Genomic DNA, 20,160 nt, shown 5'->3' with positions numbered 1-20,160 from the left:
TTTAAGTTTTTTTTCGCTTTGCAAGGGAAATAAATGTAGGTTTTTGAATATAATCTGATGTACACCAACATTTTAATCATTCCAAGCAGCATTTTTCAAATTTCAGATCGATATACTTTTGATGGAATTAATAAAAATATCAGCGTATATGAAAATCAATCTTTTAACTGTTCTATAGACACGATCAGCAACAAAGGTCATTTCTTAGTTCTTCCTGGACATCCAGTACATGTAATATTCCATTTTACATCATATGCTGCAAACAAACTTTGCAAAAAAAAAGAACAGAACAGAATACTTAAATTAGATAAACAATCTTAACTTGAAAAAAAATCACAATAAAAAAGTAATCAATTTTCATACAATAAAACATTTGATTAAAAAAAGTCTCTGACATAATTTGAAAGTTTAAATATTCATGCAACCTATAAAAAAACCCTCCATAAACCAGGTGTCATTTGAACTAGTATCCATTTCAAGAAATCAATCAGGGACATTTGGCATCCTTAGTGTCTTACTCCACTTTTGCCATTTCCCAGCGACCAATCCAAGCTTTCCGATCATTCCTGTGAGATTCAATAGTACTCCCCCTCGTCCTGGTCGACATCCAGGGTGTTGGCGCCAACCTCCTCATAGTCCTTCTCCAAAGCAGCCATGTCCTCGCGAGCTTCGGTGAACTCACCCTCTTCCATTCCCTCGCCCACGTACCAGTGCACAAAGGCACGCTTGGCATACATCAGGTCAAACTTGTGATCCAACCGGGCCCAGGCTTCGGCAATGGCGGTTGTGTTACTGAGCATGCACACGGCTCGCTGCACCTTAGCCAGGTCGCCCCCGGGAACGGCGGTGGGCGGCTGGTAGTTGATGCCCACCTTAAAGCCAGTGGGGCACCAGTCAACAAAGTGAACGGTGCGCCTGCTCTTGATGGCGTTGATAGCGGCGTTGACGTCCTTGGGCACCACATCACCACGGTAGAGCAGGCAGCAGGCCATGTACTTACCGTGGCGAGGGTCACACTTCACCATCTGGTTGTTCGGGTCGAAGCAAGAATTGGTGATCTCAGACACGGACAGCTGCTCGTGATAGGCCTTCTCGGCAGACACCACTGGCGCGTAGGTCGCCAGTGGGAAGTGGATTCGCGGGTAAGGCACCAGGTTGGTCTGGAACTCGGTCAAGTCTACGTTCAAGGCGCCATCGAAGCGCAACGAGGCGGTGATGGATGACACAATCTGGCTGATCAGCCGGTTCAAGTTGGTGTACGAGGGACGCTCAATGTCCAGGTTCCTGTGGCAGATGTCATAGATGGCTTCGTTGTCTACCATGAAGGCGCAGTCTGAGTGTTCTAGCGTGGTGTGCGTGGTTAAAATGGAGTTGTAGGGTTCCACCACGGCGGTGGAAACCCGGGGGGCTGGGTAGATGGAGAACTCCAACTTGGATTTCTTGCCAAAGTCCACAGAGAGACGCTCCATGAGCAGTGAGGTGAAACCCGAGCCGGTGCCACCGCCGAAGCTGTGGAACACCAGGAAACCCTGCAGGCCGGAACACATGTCGGCCTAGCCGGTGTACACAAGACAATGGTGTTGTCATGATGCCAACATTGTGACATTGAGGGGATACTGAAACGATACTATGGCAAAAAGTACAAGGCCCTCTCAATGCCAAGTGTGTCTTTATCCCATTTTTGTGCAATATTTTGTAAATGATTTAAGAGCATATTTTTCATAAATGTTAGTAACGATTTAATTAAATAAGAGATTGGTACTTTGCTGTAGGGTTTCACCACGGCAGTGGACACTTGAGGGAATGGTGGGTAGATGGAGATGACTAATTTGACCTTTTTTTTTTACATTTTATGATCTTGACTTTCCTCCAATGGAAAGAACAAAAAATAAGGACAGCTAGAAAAATCTAATTTTTCAAATTTTGGCTAAAGTATCCGCAGTGGAATGGCTGAGATATAACCCACTGTTAAATGTGTAGGGAGATGTTGGTGCTCTGGTGAAATCTGCTTACCAGCTTGCGTATCCTGTCAGCTACATGATCGATGATCTCTCTGCCTATGGTGTAGTGGCCGCGAGCGTAGTTGTTTGCCGCGTCCTCTTTACCTGTGATCAGCTGATTTGGGTGGAAGAGTTTACGATAGGTTCCAGAGCGCACCTCGTCTACAGACAAGATCATTGTGAGTCATCAAAACTTTCACCCTGTGGATTAATGCCGGAGACTTACCAATGACAGTGGGCTCCAGGTCCACAAAAACCGCCCTGGGGACGTGCTTTCCCGAACCAGTCTCGCTGAAGAAGGTGTTGGAGGAACCGTCAACTGCTTGAACTCTGTCGCTGGGCATCATACCGTCCGGTTGGATGCCGTGCTCCAGGCAGTAGAGCTCCCAGCAGGCATTGCCGATCTGGACGCCAGCCTGGCCCACATGTATTGAGATACATTCGCGCTAAGGAAGAAAAACCAGTCTTCATTAGGTGCAATAAAGAGGATGGTCATTGGGAGTAACCTCAAACGAGGTTGTTTTAGTTTTGTGAGGACGACTCTAATATACTCAAATGTCTTTTGGGTTGTGACAAAACTTATAGGTTTAATCTTATAAAAACCTCTTCCACTAAAGTCAGAAATGCCCTGAATTGTTTGCTTCAATCTAAATAGTTGACACTCAAATCAGATTAGACACGAGAAAATATTGGGTGTTATTCTGTGGATCTAGTGTCACTAGTTAACTTTGCAGGGGCACTAGCAAATTCACATTATTTGGGGTTTTGTCCATTGCACACAATGTATTGTCTTTATCACACTCACCATGTCTCCTGAAGCAGAAGTGTGTGAGCGTTGGAATGAAAAAGCGGCACTGACAGGGTTTACTGTCAAGAGCGTTTAGAGTCTTGCGTTGTAAGTAGCAAGACGTTCCTTTTTTTCTTTTGGAAAACTAAATTGAGGCTAATTCCAATTGGTTGATAACTTCTTGCAAGCCCTTTTCATAGCATGCTAGTCAAAGAGGTCTTTTTGTCAGGAGCATCTTTGGTGTCCTCTGACTGTTTACCTCCACTTTTCTAGCTGCAATTTAATTCATACATTCATTACAGCATCACAGCAGAAGAATATAAAGAAAAACTCATTTTTCACTGGCCAACGTTAGGCCAAATTACAGAATTCGGTCTGTGCCACAGACGGCAATAGACGTCCAATCCATTTGAAATGCAAGGCTATAATGGATTGGATGTATATCACCATTAATGGGTGAGAGTAAAAAGGTCAGCGAATGAATCATTAATATTGATGATAATTATGTTGCCAAGGCAATGAAGATTTTTGTAACCATGTCACTTGGCATAAGCTTTGAATGTACTTGTTACTGTTCATTGCAAAGCTAAAAATGTGGAATGTTTTGAATTTGTATGAAATTAAACATTGAAAGCGTATTTTGAGGGGCATCCTAATTTTCCAATACTAAATGTTATTTTACGTGCTTTTATGCTTGTTTTTTTCTATTCAGTACACATTTAGATTAAATTCAACTTCTTTCTGGGGACTGTTGAAAATCTTACAACTTGTCAGCTTCCGTCTTTCCTTTAGCACCATATTTAAATTAAATAGGCATGTTTTTGTCCATGCAATGGTAAATAAGATGTTCTCATTCACCTACTGATGACACACCATCAGGAGCAATGTAAGGTTCAGTATCTTGCTGAAGGGTGCTTAAATAAGGTCACTAGGATGGGGAATGACTACCACAAGCGACCTCAATTTTCTTTTTTATTGATTTCAATCTGAAAATTGCCCACCCCGATTATGTTTGTTAAACCAAACTAAAGGGGCATTGTTTGACCGAAATGTACACATACTCCAAGTTTCATTTTGTCATGTAACAAAAATGTGTTTGACCCCCCCCCCAAAAAACAAATCTTCCTCAATTTGGAGAGCCATGTTTTACGTTAAATAGAATATGAGAAATTATGTGCAATTATAAGAATGGTAGTGGCAACTATACCTGCTAGGGAATTGTGCTTCTTTCCTGTAAGAACAAAGTTATTAATAAAGTTAAGGCATTTCTGAAATTCATCATGAGTGAGACGAATTTGTGTAGTTTTAAAGGACGACAACATACCGATGAACGCGTGGGCTCCTGCTGTCAGCGGGAGGTAAGCTTCTACTACACTAATTTAACGGACTATTCCAAATATTATGACAGATTTGGGGAAATTTGCAATTCTCTTCCTGATACTTATCTTTTAACCAAAGCGAGTAACAATCGCCATTCTGGTTGAGTGACATGGAGGTTGTGACGTTCCGTCAAACGCCTACGTATTTTGACGTCATGCCCCTCGCTTCGTGCACCTTTTTAAAACAAACTTACTCTTTTGTGACGCAAGAGGGCAGAATTCAGCGCCCAATGGCTGTAAATGTTAACCTTACAGACTCCAAAAGGCCACTAAACGCACGTGGTTGTTGTTGTTAAGACACCCTGCCTGACGAACCCGGAAGTGAGCCGTGTTGTGTTCAAAAACACTATGGAAAAAGCAGCTCCTACGAAACGCGTCTCTTTGAGAAACGAGGAGAATACGCCATTCAAAAGTTTCTTGGGGCCAAGGATGACCAAGAAGTTCTTAAAGGACCATTGCAGGGAAAACAGACTATACAGCACACCGAATTTGAACGATACACTCTATCTACATTTTAAGGGATTCTCTACTATTGAAAACTTGGAGGAGTACACTGGCCTTAAGTGTCTGTGGCTGGAGAGCAACGGGCTGCAGCGCATTGAAAATCTGGACGCCCAGATCAACCTTCGCTGCTTGTTCCTGCAGCAAAACCTGATCCACAAGTTGGAAAACTTGGCACCCATGCAGAAGCTGTGCTCCCTGAATGTCTCCAACAACTACATTAATACCATCGAGAACATCTCCTGCCTCCCTCAGCTCAGCACCCTGCAGATTTCCCACAACAAACTTGAGGTGATCAATGACATCCAGCACCTGAGTGAATGTGTGGCCCTAACAGTTCTCGACATGTCACACAATCTCCTCCACGAGCCCGGGATTGTTCCCGTTCTAGAGGCCATGCCAGAACTGCGTGTACTGAACTTGATCGGCAATAAGGTGGTGAGCCAGATTCCCAACTACAGAAAGACGCTAATCCTCCGTCTTCGGCAGCTCACCTTTCTTGATGACCGCCCTGTCTTCCCCCGGGACAGGGCGTGTGCTGAGGCATGGGCCCTGGGTGGTCTTGCGTTAGAACGCAAGGAGAGGGAGCAATGGGACAACCAGGACAGAAAGAAAATTCGTGAGAGCTTGGATGCCTTGGCCTTGATTAAGAAGAAAGCACAGTGGAAACTGCGTCTTAAAGAGGAAATAGCGCGAGGTAAGTCGTTTTGATGTCCTTCACAAAAATATGTTGATTTTTATACCCACTACTTGCCTTTTGCCAGGTGACTGTGAGGCTTCAAGACATTTTGAAACCTCACGTGAGGAATCATCTGGTGAGAATATCCGAAGCTTTGTTCAGGACACACTGGATGCCCATGATGAGTATGTCCTAAGTCAAAAAACAACCGTTGAAAACCACAACGATAAAGAGGAACCAGAAGTGATGAAGCTTAGTGAAGATTTAGAGTCCAACAATGAAGATGAAATGTCTAAGGAAGAATGGTCTCAAGAATTAAAAGAAGAGAAGGCTTGTGTTATTGGCGATGAAGCAGGAAAAGGAACTATAATATTTGTAATCTCTGATGACCCGGAGAGCCAGTTTACTTCAGTGGAGGTAGACTCACGTGATCCCAGTTCACCGGTAAGTGGACTGATGGATGCAAAGTTGCTGCATATTGATGATCTTCATGTTGCTAAGGAAAATGAACCACCTACTTTGTGTATCCAATTTACTGTGGATAACAAACTGGAGGCCCGAGAGGTGCTTCTCCATAGTGAAAAAATTCCTCACACTGATGGAAACAAGGAAACTGCCGATGACTCCAAATCAGAAGAGCTTGATGGAGCATCAGATGATGATGATTGTGAAGAGGATCAGAATCTTGTGGATGAAGCAGAACCTACAATTTTAAACCCTGACCACAAGCTTTCTTCTGTAAAGGAAAATTCCCCTAAAGAAGCACATATTTCTATTATTCCCCAGATTCAACTGGAGGATACAGTTTCGATGCATGTTGATGATATTTGTCATATTGATTTGGAAACACCTCAAAGTACCCATAGCCTTGTGCATGAAATACTGGAGCTCAATGATAACTTTCTGGCAGCACAAACAATACTACAACCTGTTCAGAACAATGAAAAAGGAGACAACTCGAAATTGGAGCTTCTTGAAAGACTGGAGACCAAAGATGAGATTTTTGGACAAAACGAACACGAAGAACACATGATTCAGGCTGGTGGTGATAAGGCTCAAGGTAATGGCAACGAAGCAGGAAGAGAATCTGCAACTATGTCAAACCTTGATAACCAAGATGTCCAGCTTCCTTTGGTCTTGGGTGGAGATACACTCCATGTTGATGATTGTGTTGTTGAGAATGTCAAACTACCTGCTGAAAACATCAGCAGACCTTTGCAGGACACACTGGACCTCAGTAAAGAGATTCAACAAAGTGAAACATTTCAGCAATTTGACGATAACAAGGGAAACGTTGAAGATTCTGTATCGGAGCATCTTAATTGTTTTGAAACGGGAACTGCAGGAGAGTTTTCTGAAGCAGAGGAAGAAGATCAGCAGGTCGATGGAGGAGAGGATCAGATTCTTGCAGATGAAGAAAGTAAAAAATCTATAACAATTGTATACTCAGACCAAGAGATGAAACAGCCTTCTTTATTGGTAATTTCTGATGAAGAGCCACAAGAGGTCTGTCTACTAGAAACTGACCTGCCGAGTGCAGAGTTAATGCATAGTTTTCTGGAGATTTCTGAAGAAGAGGAAGAAGATCAGCAGGTTGATGGAGGAGAGGATCAGATTCTTGCAGATGAAGAAAGTAAAAAATCTATAACAATTTTATACTCAGACCAAGAGATGAAACAGCCTTCTTTATTGGTAATTTCTGATGAAGAGCCACAAGAGGTCTGTCTACTAGAAACTGACCTGCCGAGTGCAGAGTTGCTGCATAGTTTTCTGGAGATTTCTGAAGAAGAGGAAGAAGATCAGCAGGTTGATGGAGGAGAGGATCAGATTCTTGCAGATAAAGAAAGTAAAAAATCTATAACAATTTTATACTCAGACCAAGAGATGAAACAGCCTTCTTTATTAGTAATTTCTGATGAAGAGCCACAAGAGGTCTGTCTACTAGAAACTGACCTGCCGAGTGCAGAGTTGCTGCATAGTTTTCTGGAGATTTCTGAAGAAGAGAAAGAAGATCAGCAGGTTGATGGAGGAGATGATCAAATTCTTGCAGATGAAGCAAGTAAAAAATCTATAACAATTTCATACCAAGAGATGAAACAGCTTTCTTTATTGGTAATTTCTGATGAAGAGCCACAAGATGTCTGTCTACTAGAAACTGACCTGCCGAGTGCAGAGTTGCTGCATAGTTTTCTGGATCTGGAAACAACTTCTCCGAACATCCCCGTCGTTGTGGATGATATACTGAGTGCCGAAAAGGATTTTCACCAGGATCCAGCAATGCTCATTGACCTTGCTTTTGAGGATGTCAAACTAGCCACTGAAAACATCCACATTTTTGTACTGGACACACAACAGGACAACAACGACTTTCTCCAAACTGAGACATCTGAATCAGAGCAGCTTGATGGAGGTTTGAAAGCAACTGAAGAAGATGAAGAATGGCCTCATACAGGTGATTCTCAGCAAGATTTGGTTCTTGCCATTGAAGCAAGAAATGAGCTCACAACAATTTTAAACCCTGAACTCCAGGAGATTCAGCTTCCTTGGGTAAGGGTAGATTCTCCCCAAGGCTTGCAGGATCCAGCATTGCTCATTGACCTTGCTTTTGAGGATGTCAAACCAGCTACTGAAAACATCCACATTGTTGTGCTGGACACACAACAGGACAACAATGACTTTCTCCAAATTGAGACAACTAAGCCACTTTATGGATACCAGGAAAAAGAAGAAGGCTCCAAATCAGAGCAGCGTATGTCTGAAGAACAAGAACAACCTCAGAATGCTAACAGTTATGTACGTAGTGATGAAGCAACTATAGAACTTACAAAAGTTGTAATCCATGAAAATCATGAGACCCAGTTGTCTTGTGTGAAGGTGGACCTTTCTCAATCGCTACTTAATACTCAAGTGCATACCGATGATCATCCTAAAGATGAGAATATGGAAGCGCTTGCTAGGAAAATTCATTACTTTGTGCAGGATTCACCAGAGGTCAATGAAGAGTTTGTCCAAATTCAAACATCACAGCAGGTAGATAGAAAAGAGGATTGGGTTACTGGTGATCAAGTTGGCAGAAAACCTGAATGCCAGTATAGTCAGTCAGATTCAGTGGCGGGAGAATCTTTTAAAGGGTGGGAGGATGCAGAGCTCATCCGGATTGATGGTATTATTCTTGAGAAAGTTGAACCACTTGTGGAAAGCACTCAAAGTTTTGTGAAGGATACACCAGAGGCTGAGGAGTTTCTCCAAAATCAAACAACACTGCAGCCAGATGAAAATCAAAAAAGCAATAGGGACTCTGAAACAGAGCCCCTTGAAGAAGTGGAGGGTCAAGAAGAAGAGATGTCTCAAGAACAGATAGAACAACCTCAGACTGAAGGAGAGGCAGTTCAGGTTCTTACCAGAGAAACTGGAAAAGAACCTGCAGCAGTTATAGATGCAGTGCCATGGGTAAACCAACTTTTATCAGTGGTAAATTTTCCTAATGAACCAGAAGGTCCTGGTATGATTGAGACTGAACTGGAAGATGAAGTCTTGCTAGATATTGATGACATTCTTCTTGAGGATGTTGAACCACCTGGTGAAGATAACACACAAAAGGGCCATTCAGAGTTTTTCCCAAGTCAAACAAGACAATATACCAACACAAACCAGGAAAAAATAGGTGACTCCCAAGCAGAGCACTGTGATGAAGAAGTGGAGGTGAAGATTAAACACATTATTTCTGGCGAGGACACAGGAATGGCAGAGGAGGACATCTCTGTTCTTACTATAGAGACAGGAATGGAACTAGGAACAATTGAGCACCATGAGAACAAACTGAGTTTGGTGATTGCAGATTCTGAACTACCTTGTAGTCCAGGTTTACAGGGAACTAGCCTGGAGAATTTGGAAATGCTGCACCTAGACGAGCGCCCTGATATTGAGGTTGTGGATATATCCTCCCCTCAGCAGGTGTCAGAAGCAAAAACATACGCCCTATCAGAAGATGATTTTGAAACTGGATCAGTCAGCATCAACATGGTCCTTTTTGGTCCAGATAATAAGTCACTGTCTTTAATCAGCAGTGGCACAAAACCACCAGATCCACCCCATGATTCTTCCTTACAATACCGAGAAGAGGATGTAAAGCCTTCAGATCTGGAATAACAGAAAATGTCCAATGTCATCCAATTACCTTCTAGCCCACTTCTGGAATGAACTGGAATGATGTCATCAATTTCTCTTTTTTTGTATGTGTGCACTTTAATCCTTGAGGTGCTCAACCAAGAGTACAGAATAAACCAAAGTCAATGATTCAATGACAAATATAACCTTTTCACAATGAAAACTGAGTAAATAAAAGAATTATGATTACTCTGGCTGGTTTTAATTAAAATGGAATTCTCTTTGTTTGTCCCCAAAAAAATACACGAGTATTGCATAGGTCAATAGCTTGTCCCCAAATACTTACCATATGTATCACAAAAAGTAACCATTGACAGCGATGGACATCTTCCGACAGGTGGATCTAGTACGTCTCTTCAAAGTGTACCCATCTAACAAAATATTAAATATGCTTAATTAACCGTGCATACATGTGCAACATTCAGTAGCTTAAATGAGCCATGCAGAAGACTGATTGAGCTGTACCAAATGATTCCCCAGGTCCACAATGCTTCAGCCCTCTGATCTAAAAGATGCTATCCCCTTTCACCTCAGTCTCACTCGCACCGTGGAATGACTTTCATGCTTGGCTGCGGTTCAATTTTATCTTCAGGAGTAGTTGCTAGGCGACAGGCAGGGACGTCAGCGTGATGAGACCCATACACCATCACCACCGATCTGTTACTTATAATCCGTGGACACCACCGACTGTCACGCAGGTCAGAGGCTAAAAAGATCCTTGTAGATATTAGGACAGGATTGGAGTCACTTCGTTAGGTATAGACTACCGATTGGGGTTACGTAGAAGGGAAATGACTTCATTGAATGAGATAATTAATGCTTCCATTAACTGAAATGCCCTTTTCTCACATTTGGTAAAAGTGTGTATACTAATGGCTAACTTGTTAGTATAAACATGTGAATGAAGTCAATTATCAGCAGCAGGGAACTTGTTTTTCTCCCTTCCTTGAAAAGGGACTTTAATTTCCTGCAAAGGCCAATTTGTAGTCATCCGATAAAGATAAACAGGCTCCATGATGTGATTTATTAATTTTTCTCCATGTTCTTGAAGACTTTTGACTATAGTATCTCTCAAGTTACTAATGAACACGGACTCAAGTCATTTTCTACTAACATTAATGTACTTTTTTCCATGCACTTTCTTAACTCATTGCCACTGACAGTGATAGACGTCCAATCTATTTAAACTGGAAGGGTTTAAATAGATTGAAGGCCTGAAGTTAAGAGCATGTACTCCCTTCATCAGACTTTGACGGTGCACTCAAGTCAGGCAGCTAAGGCATATTATGCGTTCATGAAAGATACACATCGTATAAGTGGCCAGGATAACTGGATTATGCGAAGCCCGGCATGCGCTGCGCTAATGGAGGCGACGGCCCGAAGGGAATAACCGGCTCGCCTGCAAAGCCAGCCTATTGTGGGTTCGCCAAAGTCAATCACGGTCGCACTTTGTCCTCATCCATATTTCATGCAGAAGCCAAGGATGGAGGAAATGTGCATTGCTTTGGGATCTGGACACCAGAAGATGGAATTTTGCCATTTTCAAAAACAAGAATAATAATGTCTCTTGTTTGCGGGTGGCGTAAAAAGTTAAAATAAAATTGAATCTATTAAGTGTTTTGACTTTTATTTAAATAGCATAGATCTCATGACATATGGCTACAATCAATTCACGTTTGCATGCATGATTTTTCTAAAATAAGTAAAAATTCCAGCGGAGGGCAAGTAAAAAGACAAATATTCTGTAAGAGTTTATTATTTCTCTAATGAGTTCATGTTTGTTATTCTGCACAGCAGCATACAGCTCAAACAAATTGTAGTCAAATATAAATAACAACAGTGTTTTCATTATCATCATCATCGTCGCTTCTTCATTTAATCCAAACAACATCAACAACAACAACAAAGTATATTTGTCTAAAAAGTACGCTCAAGGTCATTAGTATTTACACAACAACGTGCTCGGTAATGCTTTCCCTCCCTCCCATTGTGTGTTAAATGCAACAGAAATACAATTATGTTATACAAAGATCCAAAATACTATCAAAAACCCTCATTATAAATGGCACTCTATCAATAAACTGCCTTAAACACATTTTTTTTTGTTTAAAGTACAAAAAGCTGTTTGAGGTAGCAGCCTCTTGGAGCCACTTTCTATTCAAATAGTGACGACACGCACGCACACACACACACAAACACATATATACTATTATGCCAGCCAGTTGATTCCTTTGGTAAACTATCAAGACAAGCACAGTCCTGCATACATTCGCAACAGTTTTACATGAGTTCTGTTGATTATTTGGGAATTTTTCAGTATAACGGGCGTGTGGTTGACATTCATTTGCTTGTCTCCGAGTGGGAAGAAGCATTAAATCCAGTGTGTTGGCGCCCTTATTTGGCATTGTAAACAAAAATGAAGGCGTTTGGCTAAGAGAGAGAAAGAGAAAGAGCGAAAGAGAAAAAAACTTGGTGCAGAAAAACATTCCTGTGAGGAATTGAACAGCAGCTCCCTTAAAGAGAGGCCGCATTGTGGCCTGCCTTTGTGGATTTACTCTCATCTTGGTTGGATCAAGCAACTCCTGACTGGACACATTCTTTTGTTAAACCCCCCTTTTACTTTCCTCTTCTCGAGAACAGCAATATTATCATTTGGTCAATTTGACCTGGCCGTGTTTTGTCGAATGAGCCAAAAATGTCAAAAACATACAAAGGAACATTATGACATGTCATTATGAATCATTTCAATGGAAATATGTGAAACAATTTGATTTCATGTGTGTCATTTTGACCCTTAAGGAGGAACACTTTTTTGAGAAGGTTCATTTGGGTCAATTTGACCCAAGCCATGGTTAACAATCCAATTCAATTAACAAACAATTTGATTTCAAGTAGCTGAACTAACAGTTAAACTGATGTAAATAGTAACTTAATTTCATATGGGTCAATTTGACCCAGTGGGGAGGGGCAGCATGATCCAATCATGCTCAAAACAGAAAACATATAGTGAATTTGACAATGATCATTTGTCATTGATAACTCCGTAATTGACTATTTCATTGAGAATATTTGAAGCATAAAAGCCAACAAGCCATTTTAGTATGGGTCAGTTTGGGTTCATCTCATAAAAACATGATCCATAAATTATTATTAGACTAGAAACATTTTTCATTATTCTGAGAAGATGGAGACAATTTGATTCAGGTCTGTTTAAAAACTGTCTGCCATTGACATCTGGAGACGTCCAATCCATTTCATGTAGGAGAGTTGACAGTGATTAAACAAACTTTCATTTGCAGCAACCTTCCCACTTGGAATAGTTTGGACGTATACTAGTGATAAACACATTTAAATCCGCAGTTGACATGGATTGAACATCCAAAGCCGTCAATGGCAGCCAATGACGTAATTAACCTAATGTGTCAAAAATGGGGAAAAACACATTGTTCATGTCTAATCTTGAACTCAGACAGTTACCATTTCACCGCAAACATGTCAAATTAAACATTTATCAAGTTTCATATGGGTCAATTTGACCCGCAACATAACAGGAGGGTTTTTGATGGCCAAAGAAACTTTGGTTTTCTGAACGATAACGTAAGAGGTCAGCTTCGCTGCCAGGAATACAAAAATATTCAGTATAGAAACATGACATTCAAGTTCCCACTAACCAAAATACTCATTTTTTTGTTCATCTTGCTGTATGATTTCTGTACATTGGTGTATAGTATTTACACATACATTATCTTCCCATTGGCTAAAAAGGAAAGAAAACACTAAATAATTGTACAAAGGCTCTACGAGCGGATTAAGGAACTACAAAAATAGATATGGATACATTGAGAGGGTGTCCAAAGTGCGGTAGGGGAGCTATTTTGCGGCCAGAGGTTTAGTTAATATCCTCCTATTATAAGGAGAGAAAGAAACAAATTGTAAAAGGTTAAAAAAAAGAGTGTTGCAAAGGAGGTTAGGGGCTCATTTAAAAGAACTATTATATAAAGTGAACAAAGAAAACTGCCTAAGAATTAGTGCCACACCAAAAAGTTAAAAAAAAGTAGAAAATATATAGAAAAATAAGAAAATAAATTCTCTATGGATTAGAATTAATGCAAAAATAAAAACAACGATTAAGATAAAAGTTGCCGACTGAAATTAGAGACCACACTAATATGTAAAAGAAAAAAAGGAAGAAAACATATATTGGCTTTGTTATATTGAAAACAAAACTTACAGTACATTTTTTTGTTTTTAGAAAACATATATAGAGACCTATATCCTCACAAAGGTCGCAGGGGTGCTGGAGCCTATCCCAACCATTTATATATATATATATATATATATATATATATATATATATATATATATATATATATATATACTATTTTGTGTATTAATTTTCTGGACACCCATGTGCATGAATAATCAACATGTATAGGGGATGAAAGTCAACATCAAGAAACAGGCATCTGCAAATTGTTGTCAGTGCAATTCTTCATCATACTTGAGAGTCATCTTTTTCCATTGTTATGAGTATTTTGATGACTGCATTTCTAGAATATTTTCATCCGCTTACCCCCCACAGCCCGGCCGCCCTTGAGTGGCCTCTGCGGGGGCTGCTCCTTGGACAGCGGGCAGTATTTGATGGTGTGCGCGTTGTCCCCGTTGGCGCTGCACAGGGGGCAAGTGTACGCCCGCAGAATGGGGCAGACCACCCGGCCGTCGGGCGTCTTGAGGACGTGGGAGCCGTACACCTCCTCAGGGGCGCCATTGTTCCGGCAGAAGACGCAGATTTTGGGCTCCAGTTTGGCACGCGCGGACGCGGGCTTGCCCCGGGTCCTCATGCGCTCGAAGCCCGGGAAACAGCCGTGGGTGTCCCGCTCGGGAAGCTGGCTCTGGAAAGGGCTGAGAATCGAGAAGCGCTCCTTGAGCTCGGCCACGCAGCCCGGCGAAGGGGGCGTGCCGGGCGGGCAGACGAAGCAGCAGCAGCAGCCGCTGCTCTCCAGCACGCCGCCTTCGCAGCCGCAGGCGCAGGCGCACTCGGGAGCGTCGTCCAGACCCAGCGTGGCCTTCAAAGACTCGGTGATGGAGTTGGGGCTCATGTGAGGCATGCTCAGTTTGGGGTTCTTGGTGACCAGCGTGGTCAAGCCCAGGTAGTCGTTCCAGAAATTAAAGGTGTAGTCGTAGGGGCCCCTGGCGCTCAAGTAGCTGTGATTGAGAAAATCCATGCTGGCCGGCAAATGAGAATAAAAAATCCTCCCGGGTGCTCTCAACCTATCTCCAGTGTGGTGGTCTCATCTGGGCTCCCAGCGCTCGCACCGAGCCTTATGAAGAAGAATGGAGTGGGCGGGGCTTGCTCCGAACCACGTTTTGCTCTCATCTCCACACCCTCACAAACGAGAGCTATTTTGATGAGCCGGACTGGAACTCAGTTCAAACAACACAGCAAATGGGGATTGGAATCCTTGGTTGACAGTAGGGGTGGGACCCGATACGATACGATACGATTTGTGATACAAGGCTTAGTTAGGGTAACCATGATCCCACAATAAGCCGATACATGAATGATCACTACGTTGGCCACGAAATCCAGATACGATATTACACAATGCAACTATTAAAAATCAAAACAAGCTACATACTATATTTCAAATGAAAGTCTTCAAAAAGGCGCACAAGGGAGAAATAATAGTCTGGGCAGCGAGAATGTATAAAAAAGCAAATGGTAAACATCGTAAGTGCCGAGTTCTATTTTTCAGATGACTTGGCTTGCTTGAGCTGCATTTTTAGGTCAGTCTGTTTTTCAGTTGCAACTTGCAAAGCTTTGTTTATTGCCAAAAGTTTTATTTGAAGCATTTGACACAAATCAAATTCCATCTTAATTTCGTACATTTTGCAATGTGCTTTTGCCATTCTGTGTATTTCATTTTCTTTGTATAAAACACTTATGATTTCAATGTGTCTGTGGGAATAGGTTACAAGCCTTATAGAAATGTAAATAGTTAAAGTGTTGAATTCAATGATCAAAAACAGAATGTTAAATGTGAATTTTGGATCAATAATATGTTTGCTTGTTCTGGTAGACTATAATTGTTTGAGATTTAAACATTGTGTTACTGTAGCTATGTAAACATAGCAAATATATAAACTTGATTAGCTGCCATTGTTATCATCACTGTATTAATGATCTCTATTTGAGTTGTGTGCATGCATTATGCCATAAATTATGGCATCTTTCAACAGAGGGCAGCAGAGTGCAATCCCAGCTAAAATAAAACAAAGAGGGAATAAGACTTGTTATTAATTCATTCAAAGGTGGAACTAAGCTTCCCTGCCAGATTTTTTGGACTTGTTATTTTGGCTGTTTGGATGGCCTCACTTCCCAATGCTGATTCCAAGCCAGGAACTGAGCAACTCATGTCTGAAAGGTACCTGCCAATATTGAACTTGTAGAAGAGATCCAACAAAAGCTGCTGCAGGGAAAACTGATTCATGGCATTTTTACAGTATTTGACACTTCTATATACTTTAATATTTTTTTACTGAAATGTTTTCTTTTCACATTTTTAGTCTCTCCGATTCAAAATTCAGTTTCAAATGATCAAAATGCACGAAAATGTTAACATAGAAATGCACCACCACAAACCAACTAAAACTATTTTACATACATTTTTTAAAAACACTTTCAGACTGTCAATTCATAGTTATTGGTTTCTTTATTAAAAAAAAAGTGCTTTGCTTGAGTTCCGGTTTACCTGGAGGAAGTGCATTTGTTGGGATTGCTTACAGGTCTTCAATTTTTCATCAGTATGGATCCTTCTAGGGGTGAAATGTCAGGTGGAATCGGGCCTCTCTCCTTTTCCTGAGGAATGCTTGAATCCCCTCCACCCTCCTTCAGAACAAAGATAAAGTCGAGTGACTGTTGTTCTAATTAAAACTCCCAGGAAGGAACTCACTGACTTCTCATATGTGCCTGCCAGTGATCTAATAAGACACGCAAGCATGCTTCATTTGAGTTTTTCTCTGTGAAGTATTGACTCCTCATTGGATTCTCACTCGCACTCACATGGGGCCCGAATTTCATGATGAAACATTAATATTGCATGTATTGCTTTTTCTTTAGAGTGTGTCTCTGTGCGCGTACATGTTTTTGCGTGTGTATGTAAGCGTACCAGTCGATTCAATTGTGGGTCGGACTAAAATATTCATGTCTTGTATTATTCCTGTAATTGTTGAGACTAAGAGGGATTAATACTCGGAAGATACCGTATTTTTACGACTATAAGGCGCACTTAAAAGTCTTAAGTTTTCTCCAAAATAGACAGGGCGCCTTATTATCCAGTGTGCTTTATATATGGGAAAAAAAATAAAATGTGCCATTCATTGAGGGTGCGCCTTATAATGTGGTGCGCCTTATAGTCGTGAAAATACGGTAATTCTGCAGGGCGCCCCTTCTGGAGCTAGTGTGATGATACTGGATTGACTATTTATGCTGTAATGATACATAATTTACACAAATGTCCAGAAATTTTATCAACATCACAGTTTTCAAATTGAACCAATATATTTTTTTCTGCTCAAATTTTTATAAATAGCCAGTTTATCCGCTAAGTATTTACATTCTTTTGTTTCTTTCCAATTGGGGCTATAGAGCTGAGTCCATGTTTTAGATGAAGCTCAAAAAACCTTTGCTTGGCATCATTATGCAAATAAGCACAGATGCAGGAAATTGAATCAGATTTGATTAACCGCCGTAGGGATGGGATCCCACCGATCTCAGTCCCCCCAAAAGAGGCCTCCTATTTGACTTTATAAGGCCTTAAAAGCTTGAAAGGCGTGCTGTCTTGACATTAATGGAGCCTGTACATCTTTGATTATTCTCTTGTCTCCACAGTGGAACCCCACTTAATGGGAATTATTTCCATATCAGCGGAAAGCACTGCAGCGCCAATTGATGTATTCTCACTTGCACCATGCAGCAAATATATAATTGTTGCATTTTCTTTTGTTCCCTGGCCCGACAGGCATGACAATAATTGCACGTAAACTCCAAGGAAGCTATTATGGTGCGTGTGGCACACAAGATAACTGGCGATTACACTCAATGTTATTCTACAGGCGTGATGGCTTTGAAACTAAAGCATGTCATTTAAACACGGAGCTTAATGCACTCTTTATACTGCAAACAAAGAACATCCAGGGAAAATATTACTGTGAATGTATATGCAAGGGGTGTACAACTAAATAAACGTGGTTTTATACAGCTTTTAAATGAGTTGAGTTGATGTGTGGAAGGTATGTACTTTACACACCACTTAATAGAATATTTTGCCTTATATAACAGTAAACCCTCATTGTTTACAACAGGGGTGTCAGACTCGGGTTGGTTCGCGGGCTGCGTTAACGTCAACTCGATTTCATGTGGGCCGGACCATTTTAGATATAATATTTAGATTTTTTTTTAATAAATGGATTAAAAGAACTGGATTAAAAGCCCGGAATATTCAGTCTTTTATCGATCTAAAACTATGTTTATTTTAGCTTTTTAAAATATATTATTAGATTTTACAAAATGATTTTTGAACTAAAAACACGGAAAAAAATGATTAAAAAATTACAATTTAAAAGGGGGAAATCAGGAAATTTAATATACATATATACTCTTCATTTTAATTTGATCCTAAAACAGAAAGTCGGCGCTCATGATTTACTTTCCCGGGCCACACAAAATGATGCGGCGGGTCAGATTTGGCCCCCGGGCCGCCACTTTGACACATGTGGTTTACAAGGTTTAGGCACCAAGCCCGAAACACAGAAAATTTACGCATAATGCATGACTTCGTTTATAACGTATGACCCTTGGATGAGAAAGACGTTATCGGTTTTCAGAGTGGAAGTGCAAACAGAGCGTGATATTAATTGACTAGCTGCCATCTGCAGGCTGCAGGAATAGAAAGTCATATTTAATACCTTGATTAAAATCTAATCCCCTCCACACCCAGTCGGAGATGAAAGCCATTGCTGTGTAATAGAGACTATTAATATTTAGATATAGAAAGGAAACCAGATCTCTGATTCCTAATCAGCTGTTGGGATTGCAAATGATATTTAAGACGTCCATTTAAATACATTTGAGTCGTCTCCAAATTCAGTTTGTCATCTTCTCCGATTCCTCTCTTGTAATTTTAACTGTTATTATGACTTAAGGGTGTCCTTTGTAGAAAAGCCAGCCGAGTGAATACATCATTATACAGTTCATACAGTTTTTATGCCCCAAATATTATTATTACTATTTCATGTATTCATCTGAATTTCATTAACCTAGTTTTTTATATTAATATTGTATTAATTTATAGAGTAATTTTGAATTATAAAAGTACATTAATGATTAATCATTCATTTTTGTACCAAAAAATATCACTTGACTTATAATGGGTTAAATGCCTTAAGTGTCAACTTTTGAATAGATGTCCACTGTAGTGACCATTTTCCCTGAGAGGGTTACTGTCTTTATTTAAACAAACCATTTTATCAATCAAAGAAGCATTTGATAGTGTTCGCATTGTCCTAAATTATTAATAACAAGGTCCCAGTGATGATCATGCCACAGAACATGGGGCCAAAATGGCCTTCATGCAGGTGTGTAGTTGAGAGGAGTCTTTGTACTACACTTTAATGTTGAAAGATGTGCACATTCCAAACTAGTTCAGGAAACAAAGGTTTTTGTTTTTCCATCCCAAAACATTCTCCACATATTCACCAGTCCAGCTGTTCCAGTAATCATTTCTTTGCAAAGTAATACTCTATTCCTATAGTTTTTTTTGTAGTACCTGATAACAATGATGTTATTTTAGTGCCCCATTGATATCCGATACTAATATCAGTAACAGGGAGACTCAATGTAAAGTAAATTTACAAATACCCCCTTCAATCTTTCTAAATATCTCAACAAAACACCATTAATAAACATAGAGGCTTTTAAAATAAGAAGGCCTTTCCCCCATAATTTTCTAAATTAATATTGTAATACATTTTTACCACCTGTTTGAAGATGAATAATTGCCTCTGGGCACCAAGGCAGTTAGCATCACCATGGTAACCCCAGACTATGCTGTTTACCCGCCCTTGGGTGACATTTCATTTCCTCATGTTCTGTATGTTTGGGTTCAATGCTACGGGTTGTGCTCCAAGGACATTTTAAGTCTTTCATGTGTGAGTCAGTAGAAAAATATATCCGAATCTGTGTTTCCCCCTTTTCCATATCGCATGTGCAATCACATCCCTAGATTGAACACAAGCCGGGTTTTGAGAGGTGTTTTGCTTGCCTGCTCTTTGATTCTAAAGAAGCTAATAGGCCCGCAGCGAGCTCGGACCTCATCTCGCGCACATGCTATGAGCCGGAACACCAGCGGCCAGGCAGGCGGCTCTTTATCAGGCAACATCAGAGGCCAAGCTGTCTAAGCCCTCCTTGCTGAATGGGAGCAAATCCCTGCGGGCAGTCCCCCAAATCTTATGGAAAGCCTTCTTCCTGGGAGAGTGGAGGTTATTATTGCGGCATATTTATTGTCCTAGAATGATGGTCAACTGGATCAGCTTCTTTCATGTACAAAATGTGTGTGTATCTTTTGTCTCTCTTGTGAATGCAGTTTC

The 20,160-nt window shown here is 40.7% G+C and overlaps 3 protein-coding genes across 4 annotated transcripts; 1 reads left to right on the top strand and 2 right to left on the bottom strand.

Annotated features, from left to right (window-relative positions):
- Nucleotides 1–303: 303 nt before the first annotated feature.
- Nucleotides 304–4,500, bottom strand: LOC144082429 (tubulin alpha chain-like). Of its 2 annotated transcripts, XM_077609591.1 has the most exons (6): nucleotides 4,112–4,500; nucleotides 3,995–4,018; nucleotides 2,806–3,060; nucleotides 2,227–2,446; nucleotides 2,014–2,162; nucleotides 304–1,553 (listed from the first exon to the last, which is right to left on the bottom strand). In XM_077609591.1, the coding sequence occupies exons 3-6, from the start codon at nucleotides 2,806–2,808 to the stop codon at nucleotides 576–578; spliced, it is 1,350 nt and encodes a 449-aa protein (XP_077465717.1). In that variant the 5' UTR covers nucleotides 2,809–3,060; nucleotides 3,995–4,018; nucleotides 4,112–4,500; the 3' UTR covers nucleotides 304–575. The 2 variants fall into 2 exon arrangements, with proteins under 2 accessions (XP_077465717.1, XP_077465718.1); XM_077609592.1 differs by lacking the exon at nucleotides 2,806–3,060.
- LOC144082428 (uncharacterized) lies at nucleotides 4,392–9,702 on the top strand. Its single transcript, XM_077609590.1, has 2 exons — nucleotides 4,392–5,364; nucleotides 5,432–9,702. The coding sequence occupies exons 1-2, from the start codon at nucleotides 4,515–4,517 to the stop codon at nucleotides 9,493–9,495; spliced, it is 4,914 nt and encodes a 1,637-aa protein (XP_077465716.1). The 5' UTR covers nucleotides 4,392–4,514; the 3' UTR covers nucleotides 9,496–9,702.
- Nucleotides 9,703–13,896: 4,194 nt separating this feature from the next.
- Nucleotides 13,897–14,793, bottom strand: nanos1 (nanos homolog 1). The gene has a single exon (XM_077609770.1). The coding sequence runs from the start codon at nucleotides 14,736–14,738 to the stop codon at nucleotides 14,064–14,066; it is 675 nt and encodes a 224-aa protein (XP_077465896.1). The 5' UTR covers nucleotides 14,739–14,793; the 3' UTR covers nucleotides 13,897–14,063.
- Nucleotides 14,794–20,160: the final 5,367 nt, after the last annotated feature.

The sequence above is a fragment of the Stigmatopora argus genome, chromosome 9, assembly GCF_051989625.1.
Source record: "Stigmatopora argus isolate UIUO_Sarg chromosome 9, RoL_Sarg_1.0, whole genome shotgun sequence".
NCBI lineage: Eukaryota > Metazoa > Chordata > Actinopteri > Syngnathiformes > Syngnathidae > Stigmatopora > Stigmatopora argus.
Note: the sequence above shows the minus strand (reverse complement) of the source record. Positions and strands in the feature narration are given on the sequence as shown.

Excerpts from the sequence above, each read along its gene's own strand:
- LOC144082429 (XM_077609591.1), bottom strand. Across the intron at positions 2,163-2,226 it reads CCTGGAGCCCACTGTCATTG|ACGAGGTGCGCTCTGGAACC; the intron begins GTAAGTCTCCGG and ends TCTTGTCTGTAG. Across the intron at positions 1,554-2,013 it reads CTGACAGGATACGCAAGCTG|GCCGACATGTGTTCCGGCCT; the intron begins GTAAGCAGATTT and ends TACACCGGCTAG.
- LOC144082428 (XM_077609590.1), top strand. The coding sequence starts at position 4,515 with ATGGAAAAAGCAGCTCCTACGAAACGCGTCTCTTTGAGAAACGAGGAG. Across the intron at positions 5,365-5,431 it reads TAAAGAGGAAATAGCGCGAG|GTGACTGTGAGGCTTCAAGA; the intron begins GTAAGTCGTTTT and ends GCCTTTTGCCAG.
- nanos1 (XM_077609770.1), bottom strand. The coding sequence starts at position 14,738 with ATGGATTTTCTCAATCACAGCTACTTGAGCGCCAGGGGCCCCTACGAC.